The sequence below is a fragment of the Anolis carolinensis genome, chromosome 1, assembly GCF_035594765.1.
Source record: "Anolis carolinensis isolate JA03-04 chromosome 1, rAnoCar3.1.pri, whole genome shotgun sequence".
In the NCBI taxonomy this organism is placed as follows: Eukaryota; Metazoa; Chordata; class Lepidosauria; order Squamata; family Dactyloidae; genus Anolis; species Anolis carolinensis.
This window is the reverse complement of record NC_085841.1, coordinates 83,779,194-83,805,589: the sequence shown is the minus strand read 5'-3', so window position 1 is coordinate 83,805,589 and position 26,396 is coordinate 83,779,194. Positions and strand designations below refer to the sequence as shown.

Below are 26,396 nucleotides of genomic sequence, written 5' to 3'. Positions count from 1 at the left end.
TTTTATGTTTTTTAAATAAATTTGTCAGGCTGAAAACATTGATACTTGAGGATGGCAGGAAGATGGATGGAAATTGTGCCCAGAACACGGTTTAAGCAAAGGGGAGGAGAGATTAGTTGAATGGCAACATACAGATCTTTTAAAAATCAAATCCACAAAACTAAAAACCACAAATATGGAGAGATGACTGGAGAGAGGGGGGGGGTAGAGAGGGAATAATCTTTTTGTCTATGACTTAAAAAATAAAATATATGATTCTCCTTCAGACAGCAAAAGAAATTTTGGGATGGTAGCAACAGCCTTACCAACAACAAACAGCAAACCCCCGATTCCTCGAACAAAGTTCCACCGCAGTACTTCAATGGAAAATGCAATGACTGCGAGGCAGAAGCAGATACACAGGATGCAAAAGCCAACTAGGTATGTCGCAGCTGCAGCTTTACCCCAACCTTGGAGGAAGAAGAGTGAGGGGGAAAGAAGAGACAAATTATTTACATAAAGCATTTATTTTAAGGATTATAAATTTTTAACAAAGTATATCTGTTTGGAATAAAATGTGTAAAAAGGTTTACTTTTAGTATAAGGGTCTAAATCTGACTGAGAGTTCCCCTAGTAAAGGTAAAAGTTTCCCCTTAACATTAAGTCTAGCCGAGTTGATTCTGGGAGGTGGTACCCATCTACATTTCTAAGCCAAAGAGCCAGCATTGATCATAGACACCTCCTAGGTCATGTGTCCTACATGACTGCATGAAGCACCGTACCTTCCTGCCGGAGCATTACCTATTGATCTACTCATATTTGCATGTTTTTGAACTACTAGGTTGCAGACGATGAGGCTAACAATGGGAGCTCACCCAGATTCAAACAGCCAACCTTCCAGTCAGCAACTTTTGCATCTTAGCAGTTTAACCAGCTGTGCTGGTTAAAAGTAATAAATTAAAAAAATTAAAAATAACCAGCTGCACCACCTAGACAACCAGTAAAATGTGGTGCTTTGAGTATTCATCTACAACTCTGGAAACCAGGGTTCAAATACCACCTTGACCATAATAACCCACTGGGTGACCTTAGGCCAGTCACCCTCAAAAAAAGCAAAGGAAAACATTCTCTGAATAAAACCCTATGGTATGTTTACCTTAGGGTCGTCATAAGTTGGAAAGGACTTGAACACACTCAACAAGAACAACAAGTGATAACTAGAGAAGACCCAGGCCCCTTCTGCACAGCTGTATAAAATCCAGATTATCTGCTTTGAACTGGATTATATGGCCGTGTGGACTCAGATAATCCAGTTCAAAGCAGATCATGTGGATTATCTGCCTTGATAGTCTGGATTACATGGCAGTGTAGAAGGGCCCCCACTGAAACAATGGGATTCATAAAGTTATTGACATGTCATTCAGTCATTTAATGGGTTTTACTATTAACAGGTCAAGCAACTAGATTTGGGGCCAAACTGAATAAATTTCGCAAAAAACATTTGAAAACATAATATATAACATAAATTTACAATTAAAGCATTTCAGGTATTCGAACTATTTAGCTGAGAAATCTAAATATCCCTCCGAAAACTACAAATGTCAGAATTCCACAGGATACAGACATGATAGTTAAACAGGAATCATTATGTAAAGTAAAAGGGATCCTGGTCAGAAAAGAAAATCCCAGTCTTAGCTATTTGGGATTGCAACTTTGAAATGAGACATTTCTTTGAGTTGACAATCCTGTGTGCACTTAAACTTAATTGAAGAATTTGGCTCATATCCTAGTTGTTCTATTGCCCCTTCTACACTGCCATATAAAATCCAGATTATCTGCTTTGAACCAGATAATATGGCAGTGTAGACTCATACAATCCTGTTCAAATCAGAATAATATGGCAATGTAGAAGGGGCCTAAGAATTCTTGGCTCTGAAGGATGCACATCTCCAACTTCATGAGAAAATCTTATCCTGGGATTTACATTTTGGGGGGGGGGGGTGATATTTAGAATTCTCAGTCAGGTAACGCCAGTGCCTCAATCAAACTACAGACCCCAGGATTTCTAAGGCCCCTTCTACACTGCCATATAATCCAGATTATCAAAGCAGATAATCCACATAATTTGCTTTGAACTGGATTATATGAGACTACACTGCCATATAATCCAGTCTGAAACAGATAATGTGGATTTATATGGCAGTGTAGAAGGGGCCTAAGTGGCCAGATTGAAAAAGGGAGCAATTTTGCACAGGCTGAACAGAGTTGGAAAAGCAACGTGAATAAAGCCAGTCATGGACTTCAGGAGTAAATTAAATACCGTATATACACATGTATAAAGTCAACCTCATGTGTAAGTCAAAGGCAGGCTTTGGGGACAGAATTATGAATTTTGATACGACCTGTGGATGTCAATGGTTATTCCATGGAGTAGGGAAAGCACTACTGCAGTGGTTCTCAACCTGGGGTTCCCGGATGTTTTTGGCCTTCAACTCCCAGATATCTTAACAGGTGGTAAAGTGGCCGGGATTTCTGGGAGTTGTAGGCCAAAAACATCTGGGGACCCTATGTTGAGAACCACTGCACGAATGCAACCTCAGGGGACCAGCTGCCCATCCACTGCTACCATTTCCCCAGCCAGGTGTTCACAAAGCCAGAAGCAGGTCCACAACAGAGAGAGTAGAAAGGATTTGGTGCCTCATTTAGGTTCTCCTAGGATTGACTAAATTTTGTTTTTCCCACTCTATTAAGAAGAGAGGTTGCTCTCTTTTTCTGATAAGAATACAATACTGGCATTTTATTTACTGTCTAGTACTTACATTGTCTTTTGAATACATTGACCCTGGGATTTTGAGTTTATTTTTGACTACAATCTCTAGACTTATACATGAATAGGGTAACTCTTTCTTTTCTCAACTGAGTTTCTTTCTACTAGCGCAAGGGTTGGGGAAATGTGACTTGGGGGCTTCATGCAGCTCCTAGTGCCATTTTAACAAGATCTCTGCCACCCCCATTTTTCCCACATCAATATTTGTAATTGAGACTTCTCTAACAACAAATGGGAGTGTGGAGCCTATCTCAGGACAGTATTAGAGGGCAACTTGCACAATTCTTCATCATTGGCTAATCTGTCTAGATCTGATGGGAGTTGCTACCCAGCAAATTCTGGAGGCCACACCTTCCCTACCTCTGTTTCACAACCATAAGCTTTAGAAACAGACAATAAAAAATTAGAGAGCAAGACTAGAGCAAACTATATAAACATGCACTGAATTGCTAATTAGGACAGTTGATGAAGATGATTTCCATGTAACAATTTAAGCAGTTCTTAATTAGAAAGCTAATGATAGTACTAGAAAGTACTCTAGTTTGGAGACTTAATGAATGAATGTGTTTTAAAAAACAAAAACAAATACACATGAAGTGCTGAGAGTGCTAAGATGTCATTCAGATCTTTTTTCTTTTTTTTCTTCTTTTTTTTGTAATACTCATAGTATTATCATCATTAACAGCATGGCAAGGGAGCCACTCCGAAACTCTCTGTACATGGCTATCTCCTACTGTCTGCAAGATTCATACTTAACAAGTACAAACTTGAATAAGAATCACTGGCCAATTATAGGTTCCATGAACAAGACAATAATTTTCACATTAGCTGTCTTATGCCTGGGTAGGATGGAATAAAAGTTTACAGCTTTTAATCAGAACTTGGTTCACATCTATTATTTGGGCAGCGATGAATGCATTACTCCACACTTCATCCATTGTCCTATCATACAAGCAAAAAACACATGCAAACTGCTGGCAATTGGTATAGTGGTTTGAGCACTGGGCTGTGATTGTGTGAGATTAGAGTTCAAGTCCCCACTCGGCCTTGAAAACACACTTGGTGGCTTTGGATGAGTCACGTTGTCTCAGCTTCAGAGATATGGAAAAGCAACTCCCCTCTGAACAAACCTTGCCAAGAAATGCCTTAGGGTCACCTTAGTCCCCATCTACACTACCATAAAAAAATCCAGATTATGTGCATTGAATTGGATTATATGGCAGTATAGACTCAGGCTCCTTTGGGGGCCCTTCTATATAGGACCAAAACTGGCAAGCCATCACATGTTAACCAAACGACATCTCAAGCTAACCCGGATTAATCCAAAGTAAACTGGATTGCTTCAGATTAATAAAACACCTCAACAGACCCAGACCTTACTGAAAAGTCTGTGTTCCATCATCCGAGGATCAATCCCCACAACCATCCTGGTTCTTTAGACTCCTGAAGCCCGAACAATGCCAGTCAGATAATCCAGATACTTTATAGCAAGTGTTTTATTTTTATGCATCTACGCCACCTGGCAGAATCATTTTCCAGATATAAAACTACCAAGGAGGTACAAAAACATTCCTTCTTACATCCCAAACCCAAAGCACTTTGATCATGTCACCCTTTGAAAAAAGGCATCTCAATGCATGATGTGTGGGGGAGCACAGGAACCAATCTATTTAACATGTGTACCCCAAATGCTGTCTAGCTCCCTCTTTTAAGGCTCTCTATTGCTCACATTTCAGTATCCTCCGTGAACATATATAGGAATTGTCTTTGAAAATTTGTTTACCTGGAGTTAGGTTGCAATCTCACAAAGCCTGCAACTTTTACTTGCCGCTAAACACAATAATATCCCATTGATGTATGGGTTGATCATAACTCTGCCTCTAGACATTAGTTCTCCTTCTCTTGTTCCATAGAACTCATTCCTTGCGTTACCTATAGACCAACATGCCTGGACCCTGAAAGAAGTTTAAGATTTTATCATTGAGTGGGAGAAAAAATATTTATTGTATGCCACCCATGTTTAAAAGCTCCTCTCTCAAATATTTTCATTTCCACAGGACCGGCCCAAGGAAATTCGAAGGGGTACGCAACTTTTTTTTTGCGCCCCCTCCCCTGCGCCGCAGGAGGCGTGGCCAGGACTGGCCCCGCCCCCCGCGCCCTAAGCCCGCCTCCAACGCCGGGCGGCCACGCCTCCCGCGGCGCGGGCGGCATGGGAGGCGGGGCCAGGGTGCGCGGCGCGGGAGGCGGGGCCAAACGTGGCCCCGCCTCCTGCGGGGCGCGCCCTGGCGCAGCCAAGCTGCGGCAGGAGTTCTTCCAGGCCGCAGCCTGAAAGGACTCCTGCTGCAGTGGGCGCGCGCCGTGGGAGGCATGGCTGGTCCTGCCTCCCGCGGGGTGCGCCCTGGCGTAGCCAAGCTGCAGCAGGATTTCTTCCAGGCCGCAGCCTGAAAGGACTCCCGCTGCAGCGGGCGCGCACCATGGGAGGCGTGGCCGGTCCCGCCTCCCGCGGGGTGCGGCCTGGCCTGGCTGCACCATGGCGCGCCCCGCGGGAGGCGGGGCCAGAGCTGGCCACGCCTCCACATCACATGGCCCCGCCTCCGCCAGGTGTGGCCCCGCCTCCCAGGGGTTCAATAGCGCCCCTGGGAAGGTGGTGCCCAACGCGGGGGCGTGGCCAGCGTGCCGTGTTGGGCCGGGCCTGCATTTCCAGTACTAATGAATTTCTTGATTTGAAATCTAGCGCTGACCAAGATATTCCACATTCCAAGGACAAACCCTGCCTGGTTTATGCTAAATTACAGACTTCAAGCAACAAAACAATGGATCAGAGAAAGGTTGCCTTGCAGTGAAAAGGATTTCAATTTGCTCTTGGCCTAAACTGAAATTTGCCTAAGGCTTTGCCATTCTTCTTGCCCAAGACTTAAGAGTTATGAGAGTAATGGAAACAAATGGAAGTTCTGTGCATTCTTCATAGATGCTCGTAAGAACACATATGCTACTATGATATTTATGAATTAAAAGAAAAGCAAATTTATTTGATGTGTCCAAACTTTTCTGTCATATATTCTAACCCAATATGATTCTTTAACCCAAGTAAAAACTACTGTAAAATATGATTACATAAAAATTACTGAAGTAAATAATAAAACAGATGAAATTCTATCACAAAAGATAATTGCAGCATAAAAATATAATAATAATAATAATAATAATAATAATAATAATAATAATAATAACAACAACAACTTTATTTTTATACCCCGCCTCTATCTCCCCAAAGGGGACACAGGGCGGCTTACATGGGGCCAAGCCCGAATAAAAACAATAGCAATATAAAACACAACAATAGACAAAAAACATGCACAATTATAAAAATGTAAACATTAGCCAATAAAAACAAATGACAAGAACGAATAAAAACATGGATTAAAACGGAGAGGTTGTAAAAGTAGACTGGGTAAGGTGCACCATATAAATATTGTAAACACGAGGTGACTGATAAAGTGCTGCAAATTCTTGGAAGTGCAAATTGGGATGGGAATAGACCCTGTGTCTATATCAAGTTGATAAAGGTAAAAAGTGCAAACAAGAATGGTCACAAAATGAGGTTTTCTCACGGTTAAACTGCTGCCACTATTTTTGCAGCAACTTTACTTGCCCAAATTAGCTGTAGCTCAGGGATCATAAACCTTTGCATGAACAATATTGTATGTGTGTACTAAACCTTCTTCCTTCTATAAACAAAGCTCTTTTGTTTGTAAGCAAATCCTGCCATATATTGTCTACAGACAACTGAAAACTGATACATGCCTTCTTTGTATTAGCTTCTGGCCACTTCAACTGAATGTGCTTAGATCAGGTTAAAGCTTGCCACTACGTTCCCAGACACCCTTTTGAACATATTCAGTGCAGCCATATCAGGAATGGGAATGATGTGGTCCTCAAGATGTTGTCGGACTTGCATCTCCCAGTATTCCTAGTTATTGGCTGTGGTGGGAGCAATCCAACAACATCTGGAAAGGTGCACAGTTCCCACTCCTGATATTAAGAGGTCTTTTGAGAGTTGCTTTAAGCCTACGGGTGGAAAAAATACAATGGACTTTTGGTATTCACTGAGCCCCCTTCCACACAGCTGAATAAAATCCCACATTTTCTGCTTTGAACTGGAATATATGGCAATTCAAAGCAGATATTGTGAGATTTTCTGCTCTGATATTCTGGGTTATATGGCTGTGTGGAAGGGCCCTAAGGTTTGGTTCCAGGACTGCTCAGATCTCATTATATACGGTGGTGTAGTAAAATGGTGTCCCTTACATAAATGGCAAGATCAAGGTTTGCCTTTGTGTAGGCCCGGCCCAACATGGAGGCCATTGAAGCCCCCGCTTCGGGCGCACGGTCCCTGGGGGTGCCGTCGAGGTCCCCCCCCCCGGCGGGGACCATGGGCTCGCTTGCCACTGAACAGGAAGGCCTGTTCGGTAGCAAGCAAGCTCTCCAAGAAGGCCTACCTCTTCTTCCGGCCCGCGCTGGACCCGTCTTTAGCGCGAGAGGCGTGGTCAGGGCACGTGACGTGGGAGGCAGGGCCAGGGTGCGCGGCCACACCCCACCTCCTGCTGCGCCGGGGGGGGGGGGGCAAAAATTTTTTTGCTTAACAGTTGAAATTACCTCGGGCCAGTTCTGCCTTTGTGAATTTATTTTTGAGGTGGAGGGCTGGGGATATTTTCAAACCATGGATGCAGGATCTGCGGATATGGAGGACTGGCTGTATTTCCCATGGTCAAAACTTGTGAATTTCGTTTTTGCTTGGCCTTAATTTGCTTTCAGAGACAGGAAATTTGAATAATGATTATGGTGGAGGTGATGGGAAGGAGATATTTGGATCACACTTCTACACATCCCTCCCTCAATTTACTCATGGCACAGATGCATATGTCTCTCTATACAGTGAGCCCATGGTATCCGCTGAGGTTTTGTTCCAGTCCTCAAGTCTCATTGTATACAAGGACATAGTAAAATGGCATCCCTTCTAAAAATGGCAAGATGTTAGCTTTTGAGATTTTTTGTAGGAGGATATTTTGCAGCTGTGGATGTTTGAATTGCTGAATGCAGAATTCATGGATGCGAAAGTCCAACTTCAAAGGACAACGATAGTCTTCATTTTTCTGGCTAGCCTAATCTCTTTTGAGTGTCTGGCAGGCAGTTAAAAATACTGTTGTGCATTGCCTTTAATATTTAAAAATAATCAGTTTTAAAATTGATTTTAGAATTGTATTTTAGAAATGTTTTAAAATTATAAAACAGTATTTTATTGTGTTATTATTATATATTTTTTTAAATGGTTGTACTGTTTTGTGTTGATTTCTTCATCTCTCAGGGAGCCTGTGTGGGCTGTGAGGCAATACATTTCTAACATAAATAAATGAGAAAAATTTGCATGAATCCGCTTTGCTGGGCTTGGATATTTTAGCAGAAGTCTGTTTCTAATGATTCATTGTAACACACATTGTAACACACCTTGTTAACACCAAGCCACCCTGAGTCCCCTGTTGGGTGAGAAGGGCGGGATATAAATATTGTAATAAATAAATTAATACTAGTAATAACTGGTAAGTGTTATTAGGAGTTTAAGACTTAGAAATGCAAGACTTCCACACCTTACCTTTCATAGGAGAAGCAATAACATTGGCAAAGAAAGTGTGGGATTTTAACTCCAAGACATTACTTTTGAGGTTATGTGTGGGGAGGGAATTACAATTAAGAATCCAAAAACAGCTGGGGTTTTTTTACATGTTCTACTGAACTAAAATGAAGTTTGTCTGTACTTAAACTGCAGGTATACTCTATCATTATGTTAAATTTTAGAGGACACTATGGTCTGAAGTGGTTCCCAAACTTTGGTCCTCCACTTGTTTAGGACTTCAGCTCCCAGAAATCCCAGCCAGTTTACCAGCTATTTGGAATTGTGGGAACTGAAGTCCCAAAAACCTGGAGGACGAAAGGTTGGGAACCACTGATCTAGAAGGAAGATTATTTGTTTATTTATTTACAGTATTTATATTGTGCCCTTCTCACCCCAAAAGGGACTCAGGGTGTATCACAGAACATAAATATGTGCCAAACATTCAGTGCCGTTTTATACACAAACAAGACAGACAATTGTACATGGATAGAGGTATATATAGGCCTTTCCCATCTTTAGCATCTTAGAGGCTTGTGCTCAGTTCCGGCCAAGGTGGGGTACTGTCACTCCATCTCCCTGCCGGAGAGCTTTGTTTATAAACTTCCTCCTTGATTGAATAGCTGGCATTTTTCTGGCATTTCTTTATGGGTGCCTTAAAATACTTATCTACTCACATTTTGTTTTTGAACCACTGGAAAGGCGTAAGCTGGGCTAAAGGCCAGGAGCTCACCCTGATCCTGGCTTCGAACTGTCAGCCTTTTGATTAACAAGATTTACTGCAGCTGGTGGTTTAACCTGCTGCGCTAAAGCCCAGCATTAAAGATTCTTTGCTGCTCTTGTTTTTGCATGCAGAAGCATGGTAAACACTACATATCTTTTTCTGGGATAGAGGCAATTCTAGGCTCAAGTTCATTGAAGCATGGTAATGCATTATTGAAAAAGCTTGTAACTCTTATCTAAAAATGATTTTAATCACAAACTTCCATGGTCAAAAGCATATACAGTATAATCTCACTTATCCAACATAAATGGGCCGGCAGAACGTTGGATAAGTGAAAATGTTGGATAATAAGGAGGGACTAAGGAAAAGCCTATTAAAATCAAATTACATTATGATTTTACAAATTAAGTAGCAAAACATCATGTTTTACAACAAATCAACAGAAAAAGCAGTTCAGTACATGGTAACGTAATGTAGTAATTACTGTATTTATGAATTTAGCACCAAAATATCGCAATGTATTGAAAACATTGACTACAAAAGCACTGACTACGAAAAGGCTGACTGCGTTGGATAATACAGAATGCTGGATAAGTGGAGGTTGGATAAGCAAGACTCTATTGTACTCGTTCTAAAAGAAAGTATTCATTTATTTATTTGTAGCCATCTGGCCTGATGAACAGTTCTCAAAGGCTTACATATTATTTTGGAATTCAGATGGCCCTGATAAAGGCATTGCCCACCTATGGGTTTCTGAATTTTGTTTCATTATTTAAGCTTGTTGTTTCCAGCTTATGGTGACCTTAAGACAAACTTATCACAGGGTTTTCTTGGCAAGATTTCTGCTCCGGTTTGTCATTCCTCTGAGGCTGAAAGAATGTGAGACATGCTTAAAGTCTTTGAGAAATAGTACAGTGCAACAAATTTACTTGAAATCGTGCAATTGATCATGGAACGGCCTTAGACCTCGCCTTTGGATGATGTGTCTCAGCATTGGATTGTATTTTAACTATGTTTTTATGTATGTTCAATTTTAATCTAATCTTATTTTATGTTCATGTTTTAGGCACTATGTAGTGCCATTTGTAAGTCACCTTGAGTCCCCCCAGGGGTAGAGAAAGGAGGATATAAATATGGTAAATAAATAAATAAATAAATAAGGTCACCCTGTAGGTTTCCATGGCCAAGAGGTGGTTTGAAACCTCATCTCCCGAGTCCTAGTCCAGTGCTCAAACCTCTCAATTATACTGGCTCCCTGCTGAAGCTTAAATTATTACAGAAAATAACACTTTATTAAATCATATGGTGCTCAAAAAGTAACAGAAAAAATGATTCCACAAGGTATATGTAAAACCTCAGTTGCATGTAAATAGCTCTCTGGATAGCAATTTGTGCCGAATGATTGTGGATATGGATGTATATTCAATGCAGGGCAGGGGAGGGGGGAAATGGAAAAAGGATGGATATAAGAGTGAGAAGAGTTTGATATTAATAAGGTGTAGACAATAGGCGACACTGGAAGTGGGAGAGTATATATGGAACATGTGTGTGTGTGTGTGTGTGTGTGTGTGTGTGTGTGTGTGTATGCCACTTTTGCCGTTTTCTAAAAAATTTTGTGAGGAAATGTAGATATGTTATATTCCACTTGTATGATCCAAATACATTTTTGTTTCAAAAGATGTATATTCACTGCTGAAGTTTACTTTCAGCTCTTTTAATGAACAGGAGGGCAAGAAACATGTCTTTTTATAATGTAATTAGCTTTCCCCCATCCATGCTATTCGCATGTACAGCATCAATTTACAACATTTTCTAGCAAGACCATATGGCAACAAAAAGTGTTTAGAATTTAGTAATGAAATATTGCGCAAAAATTGCACTATGAAACATAAAAACAATCTGTATTTCATTGACAGGTAAGGCTCCAAGAATACTTGGAAATTCTTCCTTCACACAACTACACTTGTCAGGCAACAGACCTTTTAGTGCTGTTTCTCAAATTGTGCTCTGCAGAGCATATGGTGCTCTGCAAAACAGTTCTAAGTGCTCTGCAAAAAGGTAAGGATTTTTTTCATTATTATTATTATTAATAATAATAAATGGGGGGGGTCTCAATATGGTAATTTTTTGCACCCATAAATAGCGTGTAGAAAAGTATAATAGCCTGTTGCATGCATGTAACAAATTGTGGATCTGCAATATTTGCTCTGAATTCATTCTCAAATATTTTGTCTTACAGTTTTGTCACGATTTTTCTCCTCCCTCTCCCCTTTTGTGCATGTAATGTGAAATTGGTGGAGAAAATAAAAATTTTGAATTATAAAACTTAAATGTCTTGCATGCTTAAATTGTGAAACTACCTTGCTTCATCAATATTATTGCCATTTTATTTATCAAATACAATATGTATCTGCAAGATGAAATGTAGTGCTCCACCTTGAATTTCATATTTCAAAGGTGCTCTGTGACTGAAAAGGTTTGGGAGCATTTGCATTTAAAATAAACAACTAATCAAAAGCTGGGAGCTGAAAATAAAAGGCAAGTTGAGTCAGGTAAAGGGAGTGGCAGCCCATAGTCTCATCCTGGGCCTTTAAAGCAAAAGGGGGATTACTTGTCCAAGTGACTCATGTTCCCTTCTATTGTTGCTGTTGCATTTAGAAGAGTTCACATTACAGAATGCTTAAACTGCATTCTTGCGGTTTTACTCCTCTCCCAATGGTTTTGATATACTTTCCTCTCCTCACATATCTTTTGTTCTTTTTGTGTGTGTGTCTTAATAGTGACCCCATGAATTTCATAGGATTTTCATAAGTGGGATATATTCAAATGTAGTTTTGCCAATTCCTTCCTTCTGAAATATAATCAATGGTATCTGGTATTAATTGATGGTCCCCGTACAAATACTAACCTGGGTTCATCCTGCTTTGCTTCCTAGATCAGAGTTGATCTGGTGCATTTAGGGTATTGCCTGGCCTTTAAATGGCAGATCTGTTTAATTTCTCTTTGTTCCAAGATGTCCATCCAGTCACAAACTTTATTTTTCTGCGCTGAAGGGTGACATTTTTTGCAAATAGTAATGGTTCAGCCTTTTATTTAATGCACAATGTAAGTAACTGCACTCAGAGATCCAGGCCTAGACCCAGAATGTAATTTTTCTGTCATTCCAAATGACTTTATTGCAAAGTCGCCCTTTGGACAATGTACTGCTTTAAAGATATGCCATGAGACATAGTAAACACTGATTAACCGGCTTAAACCATGTGTTTCTCTACACAAGCACAACTCTTATTTTCAATCTTCCCCAGTTAATTATTTCAATCCATTCAGTGCCCACTTAATCCACAACCACATCTTTTCTGGGAACATTTCACATTATGCAATTGTAGTGCTCTGAATCCCCTTTGGCTGCTTTGGTTGCCTCCTGTGAGGTCTTGGGGATTGTAATCTGGTGAAGCACTAGTGCTTTCTCGCTGAGAATTCTGAACACAAATCCTAAACCCTAAAGTGCATATATTTGCAGCCGTGTCAGTTAAAGTGGCATCACAACACTACAGAGTGTCCCAAAAGTCTGCATACATAGGTAAAATTAATAAACTCATACATTATATTAAATATTTTTGCATTTATGTGTATTTTTATTTCATATATACAACATATAGATAATGTTTTGTAAATATTTTGTAAATAAAAGTACATTTAGCTACAATTTCTTATTCTCCCTTTTGGAACATCCTGCATTATCATGTAGTGTGCATTGATTGAAACATTTTCAATCCAGAATCTTTGCCTGGAAATTATTTATGCACGCACACAAATCCCCACATGCCTGCCAAGTGTCAGCACTTACTGTAATCCATGAGGGAGTTGCATGCCCAGTTGAGGTCACCAGGATTTGCTTTGAAGCAGTCCCACCATAGCGATGCTTGGCGCACATAAGGCGCTTCGGCCGACTCCAGCCACCCCCTACCAGCCAAGGCAATGATGCCCAAGATGATGGCTAAACCCAAGAGAAGGGGCAGGAGCCATCGGCACCTCCAGCAGGCCAGACCGCACCGGACCATTTTGTGCAGGCAGACCTTTCTGGAGAAGTTGGGTGAAGGAGCCTGATGAGAGAGGCACAAAAGGTTCCTTCCAAGAGATTCCCTCTAGGCTGCCCTGGGCCAGTGAGTAAGCCTGGCACTTTGTAGTCAGCAAACTCCTAGGGAGGAGAAGGCCGCACCTAGATTCCAGGCGCTGAGAACAGCAGGGCAGCAGTAACCTGTTGAGCCAGAAAGAAACTGGCTGATAAACAAACCTGGATTCCGAGGACACTCCCAGGCTCTTAACCCCTTCCTGGCAAGTACAATAGCAATGCTGTGCGGCACTCATAAGCTGAGTTTAAACCACAGTAGTTGCATTCCTTTCTGTGTGAGAGCAATAGATTAGAAGTCACTACAAAGAAGGCACAAGGAGCCACCAATCTTTGGTAGTTTGAAGTAAATGCACAACCTAGAAAAGTCACGTTCGCCCATTTTGACAGTCTCCCAACATGCATGTAAATGCTGGGAGTTTATCCAACACAGGGTGCATCTACACTGTAGAATTAAAGCAGATTCATACCACTTTAACTTCAATAGCTTAATGCCATAGGATCATGGGACTAGCGCTCTTTGGCTGAGAAGGCTAAGGGTAAAGGTAAAGGTCTAGTTGTGCCTGACTCCGGGTGTTGGTGCACATCTCCATTTCTAAGCCGAAGAGCCAGCGTTGTCCGTAGACACCTCTAAGGTAATGTAGCTGGTAAGACTGCATGGAGCGCCGTTACCTTCCTGCCAGAACAGTACCTATTGATCTACTCACATTTACATGTTTTCGAACTGCTAGGTTGGCAGAAGCAGGGGCTAACAGTGGAAGCTCACCCCACTCCCCGGATTCGAACCGCTGACCTTTTGGTCAGCAAGTTCAGCAGCTCAGTGGTTTAATCCGCTGCATCACCAGGGACCTTGTAAAAGTACAACTTCCAAGATTCCATAGCATTGAGCCATGGCAGTTAATGTCATGTCATACTGAATTAATTCTACAGTGGAGATGCACCCACAGTAACACTTCCAAGTTTTGGGTAAATGACTTTTATTACTGATACATATTAGCAGTGAAGGCCTGAAAGTAAGTCCCACAATCACATATGCACAAAGAGACTTTCTGGAAATTAAATTCCATTGAAATCAATGGGATATTGCTTCTGAGTAAAGGTGTTTAAGAGCAAGCTGCTAATCATGTTTCGCTTAAGAAGCATTCCACATACCGTTTATCTTTTTTGGGCTACTAACACTTCAGCTACCTTGATTTAGCAGTAACAGTACCAATTAATCTGTCTTCTCACTTTTTCAGCTTCTTTTAAAGTCTGTTTCTTTCTTCGCCTCCCACATTCCCCTTCTGTTTCAACTGTTACATACTGAGTTCAGGATGCAAAAGTCGATTATAGTCAATTAAGTCAGTGGGAGAAGAGAAGAGGAAAAGGGGGAATTGAGGCAAAACCAAACTGCTCTCCAAGCTTGTTTATTTTTCCTCACTAAAATCATTTTGCCATCTTATTCACACTCTTATATTGCCTGACCACACATGATTCCTTTTTCATATATGAAATGTTGGGAGGGTATGTTGCTAAGGAGGCAACTGAAATCTTGAATTGTTGTCTGGACACAGTGCTAGGAGGAGAGACCATATGTTCTAATGAGATGGCACTCCCAGGGAATGAGATCACTTTAGTATTATAGACATAAGCTTATATCTCCTTATTGCCTGGTTTGCTGCTGCAGAATTCTGGGAAATGTAGTTTTGGAAAGCCAGGACCTATCTAGCTGAGAATATCAAAAGCCCCACCCGAAACTATGTAATTGCAGATATAGTAAAGGTAAAGGTTTTCCCCTGACATTATGTCCAGTTATGTCCAGAGCGGAACCTATTGATCTACTCACATTTGCATGTTTTTGAACTGCTAGCTTGGCAGAAGCTATGGCTAACAGCGAAAGCTCACCCCACTCCCAAGATTCCTGCCCACCTTTCAGTCAGCAGCTCCATGGTTTAACCAACTGCACCATCAAGGGCATTCAATTGCAGGTATATTCAGTTAATATACTTGGTTAATAAAAAACAAGATGTGTTTCTGGACATTACTTCTTTAACAGGAAATTTAGTACAGGAAATTTGGAACTACAGGCAGACAAAAATAGAAAGAACATGTGTACATCACAAAAAGGAGAACAGGTTCAGTAGGCACCAGCAGACTCTTTATTCAGAAATAACATTACACATACATCCGTACATTAAAACTAAGTGTCCTGTTCAGGTAAGCTTTGAATCAGTAAAGACAAACATGCTACAACTTCTAGAAGATATGAAGATTTTTTTCCAAAATTCAGCCAGGAATGACATTTTCATTCTCCCCTTCTCTGATTTCCATTTTAGTGGCCAAATTCTTAGGTCATGCTACAGCTCTTACACCATCTCACCATGACTACCACTACCAGCACCAACACCATCATCATCATCATCATCATCATCATTATCATCATCATCATCATCATCACCATTTTGACATGCTGGGAGTAATTGGTGAGGTACGCTAATGTCCTCTCCTGATTTTTCTTTTTTTGCTGTTCATGCCTACTCAGAAAAGGGTTCTGGAGGCAGCCGCTGTTTGCCTTGTCCGTGGCAGGCAGGCACCCAGAGCTAGAGTCTGATCAGCTGGCACAAAATTATATTCTTTATTGCTATGTTTCTTGAAGCCATCCTGCTGCAACTGTATATTAAAAATCTGTTATTTTTTCTATATCATCCTCACAATAATATTGCTACTTGAAATAAACCATTCCAGCTAGACAGAGGGCAAGGAGGATATGGGAGCTTGGTATTGTCAGGACCCAGGCTACAGAACACCAATAACCATGCGCAGAGGCCAGATTCTATCTAATATCTTTATTAAAGAAATATATAAAGTCAATAAAAACAAGTGAAGAATATAGTTCAGAAGTAGACCTTTCAGGAAAGGTCAAATATAGTCCAGGAAAATAATGTCCAATATGTGATATTAGAGTCCAAAGTTATAATCCATTAACCGAAACACACACTTTGCCAAGCAATAGTGTGGGGAGATGACAAGGTCTTTTAGTCCATTGAAGCTTGACAACAAGGCTGGAAAACAAACTTGATTCTTGGCTAGAACAAAGACTTGAAACGAGGCAAACAAGAAGCAAGAACAAGGTCCGTGGCGAGGTCCGTGGCAAACGTGAAACAAGGCAGGCTTGGAACTTGGTCCGGGAAACAAGGAACTGGGGTTACGAAGTCCACACACGATCTCACTCCCCAAGCTGACAAATTGACTCCGCAAGGTTCCCTTTGCGGCAAAACTCCTATATAGGGTCTCGTTTCCCGCCAGAAGAACACTTTCCCTGGAGAACGAGAAGCGAAACCCAACTCTGTCCAGATGCATGACTCCTTAGAATTTCCCAAGGGAAGCAGACCTAATCAGCTAGTTGTTTGGCTGCGATTCTGAGGCTCCGGCGATTAGCCTCCCTGGCTCCTCTATCTCTATTATAATTGTCCTTTCGGGAAAACGGGGGAGAATTCTGCCCAAGGCTTGTTTGGCTAACTTCTTGAGGGCAAACATCCTCCAGGTGCAGGGGCTCCGATTCTGGCTGAACCGGTGGAAATCCCATGTTTTCCTCCTCGTCTGCCACAATAGTACTAGGAACGGGACTACAAGGCCCATGAGACATCACACTATCCCCCCCCTCAAGGCCCCTCTCCAACATGGGCCCTCTCCTCGGGGCGCGGGGCCACGGCTTGGCAGGGTAGGCCTGATGGAAGCGGCGGACTAAGTCGGGGGCATGGACTGTGGAAGCGTCTTCCCAAGAGCGTTCTTCGGGGCCAAAACCCACCCAGTCAATGAGATACTGAAGGCAGCGGCGATGAAAGCGAGAATCCAAAATGTCCTGAACCTTGAATTCCTCCTCCCCGTCCACCAAAACAGGGGTGGGGGCCGGCTGGCTCGCATCAGGGCGTACACCATCCGCCGGAAGGAGCAGGGAACGATGAAACACTGGATGAATGCGCATGGAGCGCGGAAGTTGGAGTTTGAAAGTCACGGGGTTAAGTTGCGCCACCACTGGGTAGGGACCAATGAAACGGGCATCTAGCTTCCGGCAGGGACGGTGGGAGGGCAAAAAGCGAGTGGACAATAGAACCCAATCTCCTACCTTGATCTCGGGGCCCGGCTGGCGATGACCATCAACGTGGCGTTTATAGTCCTCCTTGGCTTGATCCAGTTGCTGGTGCAAGAGTTGTTGCACCGCTGTGAGTTCTTGCAGCCAGTCCTCCGCTGCGGGGACTTCTGAGGTTTCAATGACAGAAGGAAAGAAACGTGGATGGAAACCGTAGTTTGCAAAGAACGGGGTTTCTTTAGTTGAAGCCTGGACACCGTTGTTGTAGGCAAACTCTGACAGAGATAATAGGGACGCCCAATTGTCCTGTTGATAGTTTACATAACAGCTAAGGTATTGTTCCAAAGTGGCATTGGTGCGCTCCGTTTGCCTATCCGTTTGGGGATGGTGAGCTGAAGATAAACGAGAGTCTATGCCCAATAGTTGTTGCAGTGCCTTCCAGAAACGAGAGGTGAATTGAGATCCACGGTCAGTGACTAAACTCTTGGGCAAACCATGCAGGCGGAAGATATGTTGAAGGAATAAATCTGCAGTCTCTTTGGCCGTGGGAAGGCCATCACAGGGAATGAAATGGGCCAACTTGGTAAAAAGATCCACCACTACTAGAATCGTGGTGAATCCAAGGGAGGGTGGTAAGTCAGTGATAAAATCCGCGGAAATTATCTCCCATGGACGAGAAGGAGTGGGAAGGGGATGAAGTAGCCCTGAGGGCTTCTCCCTTTGTGTCTTGGAGCGCTGACATACAGGACAGGTATTGACATATTTCTCCACATCCTTGCGGATCTTGGGCCACCAGAAGTCTCGCAGGATCAAGTGCATGGTTTTAAATAGCCCGAAATGCCCTGCTGCCTTGCTGTCATGACACAGACGAAGTGCCTTTTCTCTGCCGGGGCCTGGAGGGATGTAAACATGGTTCCTGTAGCATAGCAGGCCATCTTTAAGTGAGAATGGGAAACGTAGTCCTTGGCGAATCTGTTCTTGAGCCCAGGCATCTGTCTGTTGACTGGCTCTAATTTCTTGAGAGCAAAGGGATTCTGGGTTAGAGGGAGTTGGTTCAGTTGGAGTGGATTTGGTGTTTCCCACTGTGAGCGTGGCAAAGTTTTCGGGTTGCAGCAATCGAGATTCTGAGGTCTCTCTGCGCCCTGCAGCATACTCCGGTTTCCGTGATAGAGCATCTGCTTGCTTGGTCTGAGCCGGGGTCACATAATGGATCTGGAAGTCAAAACGTTCAAAGAACAAAGCCCAGCGCTGCTGCCTTTGATTTAGCTTTTGTGCAGTTCTTAGATGCTCCAAATTACGATGATCAGTATGAACCTCAATGGGAAATTTGGCCCCTTCCAACCAATGTCTCCAATTTTCAAAAGCTGCCTTTATGGCCAAAAGTTCTTTCTCCCAAATAGTGTAATTTCTCTCTGGGGCTGTTAGTTGACGGGAGTAATAGGCACAAGGATGAAGATGCTCTCCCACTGGTTGCATGAGTACAGCCCCAATTGCCACATCAGAGGCGTCAGCCTGTACAACAAAAGGGGTTTTAGGATCAGGGTGCTGTAGAATTGGCTGGGTCGTGAATAACTTCTTTAGCTGCTGGAACCCTTTCTCTGCTTGCTCCGTCCAGCGGAAAGGCTGTTTCCCACGGATGCAGCTGGTGATTGGGTCAGACCAGCGAGCGAAGTCTGGGATGAATTTGCGGTAGTAGTTTGCAAACCCCAAGAAGCGCTGCACTTCCTTCTTGTTGGTTGGCGCCCGCCATTCCAATACTGCCGAAACCTTTGCCGGGTCCATGGAGAGCCCTAGTGGCGAGACGCGGTATCCCAGGAAGTCTACCTCATGTAGATCAAAGGCGCATTTTTCTAACTTGGCATATAGTCCATGATCCCGCAATCGTTGTAGCACCATTCTGACGTGTTGCTCGTGCTCCGATTGTGATCTAGAAAACACCAAAAAATTGTCCAAGTATATGATCAAGAGCCGATCTAGATAATCCTGGAAGATATCGTTGACAAAATGCTGGAATGTTGCGGGAGCTCCGGATAATCCGTAATTCATGACTAGGGACTCAAATAATCCGAATTTGGTCTGGAAGGCGGTTTTCCATTCGTCCCCTTCTCTGATGCGAACTAGATTGTAAGCCCCCCAGAGATCCAGCTTGGTGTAAACCTTGGCCCCTCGAAGCCGGTCTAATAGGTCCGAGATCAAAGGCAGGGGGTAGCGATTCCGCTTCGTGATATTGTTCAAAGCTCTATAGTCCACAACCAAGCGTAGGTCCCCTGACTTCTTTTTCACAAACATCACTGGGGAAGCAGCTGGGGATTGAGAGGGTCTGATGAATCCCTTGCGAAGGTTTGACTCTAAACTCCCTGAGAGCTTCTTGCTCTGGTTCAGTCAGGGAGTAGAGGTGTCCTCGCGGAATCGGGGCCCCCTCCTCCAAGTCAATGGCACAGTCGTAGGGTCTATGTGGGGGTAGTTTCTCGGCTTCCTTTTCATTGAAAACATCCCAAAAGTCCGAATATTTCTTGGGCAAGGTGATGACGGGCTCAGCGTCTGTGGCATGGCATACCTTGGCTACTAGACAATGGTTTTGGCAATATCTTGAGGCAAACTGTAGTTCTCTGTTGGACCAGGAGATGTTTGGGTCGTGGAGCGTCAGCCATGGAATCCCCAAAATCACAGGGAAGTGGGGAACCTCGGTAACGAAGAAGGAAATTTCTTCCATGTGTTCCTTTATTCACATCCTGGTGGGTTCAGTCCATTGGCTTACTGGACCCGGCTTTAGGGGACGACCATCTATGGCCTGCACCATCCGGGCATTCTTGAAATCGTGATATTGTAATCCCAGAGAGTCGGCATACTCTCTATCGATGAAATAGTTTGTTGCCCCTGAGTCTATCATGGCATGGATCATGACGGGTCCCTTTTTCACCGACCACAGCGTAATCACCAGGAGAAATAGGACCCCGGTTTGCGGCTCTTGAGCGGGGTTTTTGACCGGGTTGTCAAGCCTCTCTACGCCCGGTCGCTGGCTTCCCCCGCCGGCTTGATTCCAGTCGCCGCGGCCGCTTACGGCTCCGCGGAGGACACCTCCACCAGGCGGGCGGTGGGCTTTCCCTTGGCTGGGCATCCTTTGGCGAAGTGCCCCCCATTCCCGCAGTACCAACAGAGGTTTAAACGTTGGCGGCGGGCCTTTTCGGCAACATCTAGTCTCGGGCGCACATTGCCCAACTACATCGGCTCCTCCTCGCTTCCCCTGGGGTTTGGGGCTGGTGGTGGGGATCTCCACACTGGACGTGGCTGAATACTGGCGGAAGCGGGGGGTTTCACTCCGGCTCTTCCACTCTGGCCTCGGAGCCACTGTTTTTTGTTGGCAAGCAGGACTTCGGCTCGTAAACAATGATTGATAAGTCTCTCAAGAGAATCTGGAGGATCCACCTTAGAGATTTCTTCCTGCATCTCGATGTTGAGACCCTCACGAAACTGTCCTCTGAGGGCTATATCGTTCCAGCCGGTGTTCTGAGCCAGCACCCGGAACTCGGCTATGTACTGGGACAACGGCCTGTCCCCTTGGAAGAGACGCCGGAGTTTATGGCCGGCCGCCTCCTTGTTGTCCTCGATCCCCCATGTCGCCTTAAGGTGGTTCAGGAAGTTTTGCGCGGAACTTAGGTGCATGGAGCCCGCATCAAATAGCGCCGTCGCCCAATTGGCCGCAGGCCCATCTAGGAGGCTGTAAATCCACGCCACCTTGACTTCTTCTTGGGGAAGGCTTGGCGGGCTTCTATGTACGCCTGGCACTGGCGACGGAAAACATGAACCTTGGAGGCTTCTCCAGAAAACTTGGTTGGAAGCGCTAGGGCAGGGAGCCGGACACCGCGTTCTTTCAAGCCCCGTATTTCTCCCTCCTGCGTACGGAGTGTATCTCGGATCCTGTCGAATTCTTCCTTGGAAATGGTGTAGCTGAGTGGTTGGGCTTCCGCCCCGGTTCCTGTAGACATTCTGGCCTAGGTTAATTGGTGCTTAGGGTGGCGGAGTCAAACTGTCAGGACCCAGGCTACAGAACACCAATAACCATGCGCAGAGGCCAGATTCTATCTAACATCTTTATTAAAGAAATATATAAAGTCAATAAAAACAAGTGAAGAATATAGTTCAGAAGTAGACCTTTCAGGAAAGGTCAAATATAGTCCAGGAAAATAATGTCCAATATGTGATATTAGAGTCCAAAGTTATAATCCATTAACCGAAACACACACTTTGCCAAGCAATAGTGTGGGGAGATGACAAGGTCTTTTAGTCCATTGAAGCTTGACAACAAGGCTGGAAAACAAACTTGATTCTTGGCTAGAACAAAGACTTGAAACGAGGCAAACAAGAAGCAAGAACAAGGTCCGTGGCGAGGTCCGCAGCAAACGTGAAACAAGGCAGGCTTGGAACTTGGTCCGGGAAACAAGGAACTGGGGTTACGAAGTCCACACACGATCTCACTCCTCAAGCTGACAAATTGACTCCGCAAGGTTCCCTTTGCGGCAAAACTCCTATATAGGGTCTCGTTTCCCGCCAGAAGAACACTTTCCCTGGAGAACGAGAAGCGAAACCCAACTCTGTCCAGATGCATGACTCCTTAGAATTTCCCAAGGGAAGCAGACCTAATCAGCTAGTTGTTTGGCTGCGATTCTGAGGCTCCGGCGATTAGCCTCCCTGGCTCCTCTATCTCTATTATAATTGTCCTTTCGGGAAAACGGGGGAGAATTCTGCCCAAGGCTTGTTTGGCTAACTTCTTGAGGGCAAACATCCTCCAGGTGCAGGGGCTCCGATTCTGGCTGAACCGGTGGAAATCCCATGTTTTCCTCCTCGTCTGCCACAATAGTACTAGGAACGGGACTACAAGGCCCATGAGACATCACAGGTATGCATAAAAGATTATATGAAAATAGCATCACTCCTGATGGATTTGTTAACTGAGGGTGCATCTTGATGGCAGATTCCACAAAGCTGATCCAGAGTTGGCTTCCCTGAATCAGCATTACTGGAGGCTACACTGTCCATCTGAGCAGGCTCAGGAACTGCATGGAGACTACATGTGGATTATGTTATGTATTGTTTTATTTAAGTTGTTTTATAATTTATTGAGTTGTTTTTGATTTGTTTACATATTATTGTCAGCATTGAATGTTTGCCTCTGTGTAATTTGTTGTAAGTCACCCTGAATTCCTTTGGGGAAATAGGGCGGGTTATAAATAAAGTTTCATTATTTCATTTCATACACTCCATGCTCCCACAAAGCCCCAACAGTTGGATGGTAGCTGGCTACATGGTGTCCAAAACAGTTCAGCACCATTCACTCTTAATTCCCCCCCCCCCCCCGATCTTCCGTTAACAGTGCCCACTAGGCACAAAAATGGTGACAGACGCAGCTTAGCCTCTAGAGTGGGGATATTCAGAGTGCTGAAGTAACAGAGGAGGGGGAGTGGAGGAGCAGTTCTCCTCTCCAATCTCATTGGTACTCTGGATATCATCACTCCACATGTCAAGGATTGTCCGCCACCCTTTTCATCCCCGGTGGGCACTGCTAAGTTAAGATTAAAGGAAGCAAAGGAGGTACCATCTGCTGTCTCTGAGCTTCTTGAGCCTGGAGAAAGTGGGATGGCAAGTAATCACCTGTGCAATGAACAATTGAATACACATGTCCAAAGTAGTTGGATACTCTGGAATTTTGGTAACGTTCTAGAGTATCTCCCTTCTGTAACATGGGTCAAAACTGCTTTATACTGAATCATGTAATAACCATGGAGCTGATTCAGCCCTCCTGCACCTTGAAGTGCAAGGCAAGGCACACCTTGAGATATGCCTGTATAGCAGTATAGATTCACTTCAACCACCCTGGCTGCATCTTGTCGAATACTGAATATGTAATTTAGAGGCATTAGAGGAACCCTTTGACAGAATTCTAAATGAAATCACAAATCCTATGATTCCATAAGCCTGAACCATGGCAGTTACAGTGGAATCATGGCACTGTAACTGTATGGAGTGCAGGTGTCTGGGAAATCTAGGCAGCTTTTCCATTTATGCAGTTGTGACCTTATCTAGAAATGTTAACTTTTGTGTACTCATATGGGCATGTGAAGATTAGAAGAGAATTAGCAAAAGGTACATTTTCCAGACTAAACCATCAAATCTGCCAGAAAGCTTTCTGCAATCTCCCTGTCAGTCATACATTCCCAGCTCACAGAGTCATCTCCATGCTGTCCAGATTCCTTGCTTTTTTAAAAATAAATAATCTTTATTAAAGTTTTATTATTAAAAACAAAAGATGAAAAGAGTATAAAATCATGAAAAAATTAGAGAAAAAGAAGTACGACATAAAAGGGGGGGAAAGGTTAGGGAAAAAGATTGAAAAGGGACGGTGGATGGGATGGGAAAAAGGGGGGAAAGTGCACAAAGATGTTCAAGATAAAGGTAAAAAAGAGTGAGAAAGATCTAGTTTTATTTGCTGCTGACTTCCCAGAATTCTTCTGGGGGGTTTTGATCCTTTTCCTTGATCCATTATTGTTTCTTGGCGTTTTCTTCTCCTGTCTTCTTCCTATGTTCCTGGTTCCTTGAGTTGTATCATCGTATTTTTACTCCTTGTTTTTTGTTTTGTGTGTGTGTGTGTGTGTTTCTTGCTGTATCTAACTAATTTTCCTCATGTTTACACCTTATTTGTTTTATATATTTATTTTTATATCAGTGTCTTGTAGTTTTGTTGTTTTAAATATTCTGTAACTCTACTCCAATCCGTCTCCTTTATTGATATGCCTTTGCTCTTCGAAAGTAAGAAGGTAAGCCTATCCATGTTTCTTATGTCTTGAATTTTATTTAGCCATTCCCTTTCATTCCTTGCTTTTTAAAAGCCATGGGCTCAACGGATTTGAGTCAGAAACCCCCTCAATAATTCTTTATCTACAAAAACTTTATTTGCCAAAGATGAATCAAACTAGTTGTGGACCTGTTGCAAAGACCTTGTCAATTATGCATACAATGAAGAAGGAGATGGTAGGCTAAGATGGTAACAGTTGAGACTGTACTACTTTAGACTATGGGTGGGGTATTTACAGTTATCCCTCTTTATCCATGAATTCTACACCCAGAGATTCAACCTTCCACGGCTTGAAAATGAACCCCCCCCCCCCTTGCAAAAAGCAAACCTTGATTTTGCCATGTTATATAAGAGACACTATTTTACTATGAGCATTTTACTTTGAGACTTGAGCATCCAAGGATTTTGGATTCATGGGAGAGTCCTAGAATCAACCCCCAGTGTATACCAATTTTTGAGAGTTGCTGTGTTAAAGAAGGACATCAAAATACACAGTGATGCGCAAAATACCTGGGGTGATGCACAATTTTTCTTCATTTCCAATCACTACTGTGCTAGATTTCTTCCTGCAATAAGCTTTACATATAGGAGAGGTTTTTAGAACTGTGATTCCAGTTCATTCGGTCACTTAGTCCAATATGCTGTGATCATACCTGCTTCAGGAACTAGATTGGAGATCATTTTTTACGTATGCTCAGCCCTCCCAAAAGACCGATAGCCTCTGGGCAACAGAATTCATAGTAGGGCACAGCAGTATGGTAAAAAATGGGAATGCTTTGCTTCTCAGAGCATGTGGAAATTCCAGAAAGGGTGTGTGTGTGAATCTGAAAACCAGCACTGAGGTTTGCAGAATTGTATAGCCTCCCAGCAACACTGCTCTGGCCCTAAATGGAGAGTATTTTAGAGGTTTCCCGGAGGTCATAAAAACAGGCCTGAGCACTGCATTTGTCCAATGGAATGTACTTTGCCTAGCCCTGATATACAAACTCCTTCCTTTTTTCCTTTATCCAGCCTGTCTGCTTGCCTTTCTTCCAATCCTACCTTCATCTTTTTCCTTTATTTATACAGAGCTATCATTGGAATTATCCAGCTTCTGTTTGAAAGCCTTCAGAAAGGACTCCACCACGCTCTGAGGCAGCATATTCCACTGTCAAACTGCTCTTTGGAAGCTTTTCCTAATGTTTATGAGAGACAGTATTGAGTACTGAACTCAGACTATTGAGAACAGGATTTGAATCTCCACTCAGACCTGGAAATCCATTTGGTGACCTTTGGCAAGTCACACTCTCTGACCTAGAGGCAAACATCTGAACAAATCTCATGAAGAGTGTTCTGTGATGTCAAGGAATGTAGAATAAAATGGGCCGAAAATGTTGGCCGTTCAATCAGCTTAGATGAGTGGGAACACCTCTGGAAAGTAAAAAATAAAATATTCAGAAACTATTCACTTCTGGAAAATTTCTATAAAATGTTTTATCAATCCTAAATGACACCTGTCAAAATAGCCAAAATGCAGCCACAATTAAAAATACTTGTTGGAAATGCAAATAAGCAATGGGATCATTTTTCCATATATGGTGGTCCTGCAAGAAAACAAAAAACTTTTGGATTGAGATCCATTAAACCATTGAAAAAATGCTAAAGCTTAAAATACCCATGAACCCAGAGACATTCCTACTAAGAATAACAGACAGATCACTTTTGAAGACACCTGACAAACTCTTCACCCAGATGACAACTGCTGTGAGAATCGTTTATGCATAGACTTGGAAATTGGAGGAAACACCGGAAGTGGAGGAATGGATTGTGAAAGTGGCAGATGTGGCTGAGATGGACATTCTGACAGGATACCTTCAGTCAAAAGATCCTTCAGAGTTCGGGAAGGACTGGGAATGCTTTTAAATGGAAAGTTTGACTATTATAAAATCTAAATTTCCAACATATTGTTCAATTTCCCCTTGAAAAAAAGACTTGATGAAGAATTCCTTGGGATTATTTGGTGTGCCTTTCTTTTCAATAGTATATGTATTTCTGTGTTTCTCAGGGAAAGTAGAAAATAATGTTTTAAAATTAGGATGAATATTAAGAAATAATGTCTGAGACTTTATGTATGAGAATAATAATAATAATAAAACTTTATTTATACCCCA

General features: G+C 43.0%; 1 protein-coding gene and 1 long non-coding RNA gene across 2 annotated transcripts in view; one reads left to right on the top strand and one right to left on the bottom strand.

Moving 5' to 3' along the window:
• Positions 1-13,465, bottom strand: part of perp (p53 apoptosis effector related to PMP22) — a 17,661-nt gene extending 4,196 nt beyond the window's left edge. The window contains exons 1-2 of the mRNA XM_003223282.4: positions 13,046-13,465; positions 306-449 (exon numbers count right to left, since the gene is read on the bottom strand). Of these exons, the coding sequence (XP_003223330.1) occupies positions 306-449; positions 13,046-13,259 (358 nt within the window). The 5' untranslated portion in view covers positions 13,260-13,465. The remainder of the gene's footprint in view (positions 1-305; positions 450-13,045) is intronic.
• LOC107983078 (uncharacterized) lies at positions 10,384-26,396 on the top strand. The gene is made up of 3 exons (XR_010005403.1): positions 10,384-11,256; positions 15,643-15,794; positions 25,315-26,396. It is a non-coding gene; the product is annotated as an uncharacterized LOC107983078 (long non-coding RNA).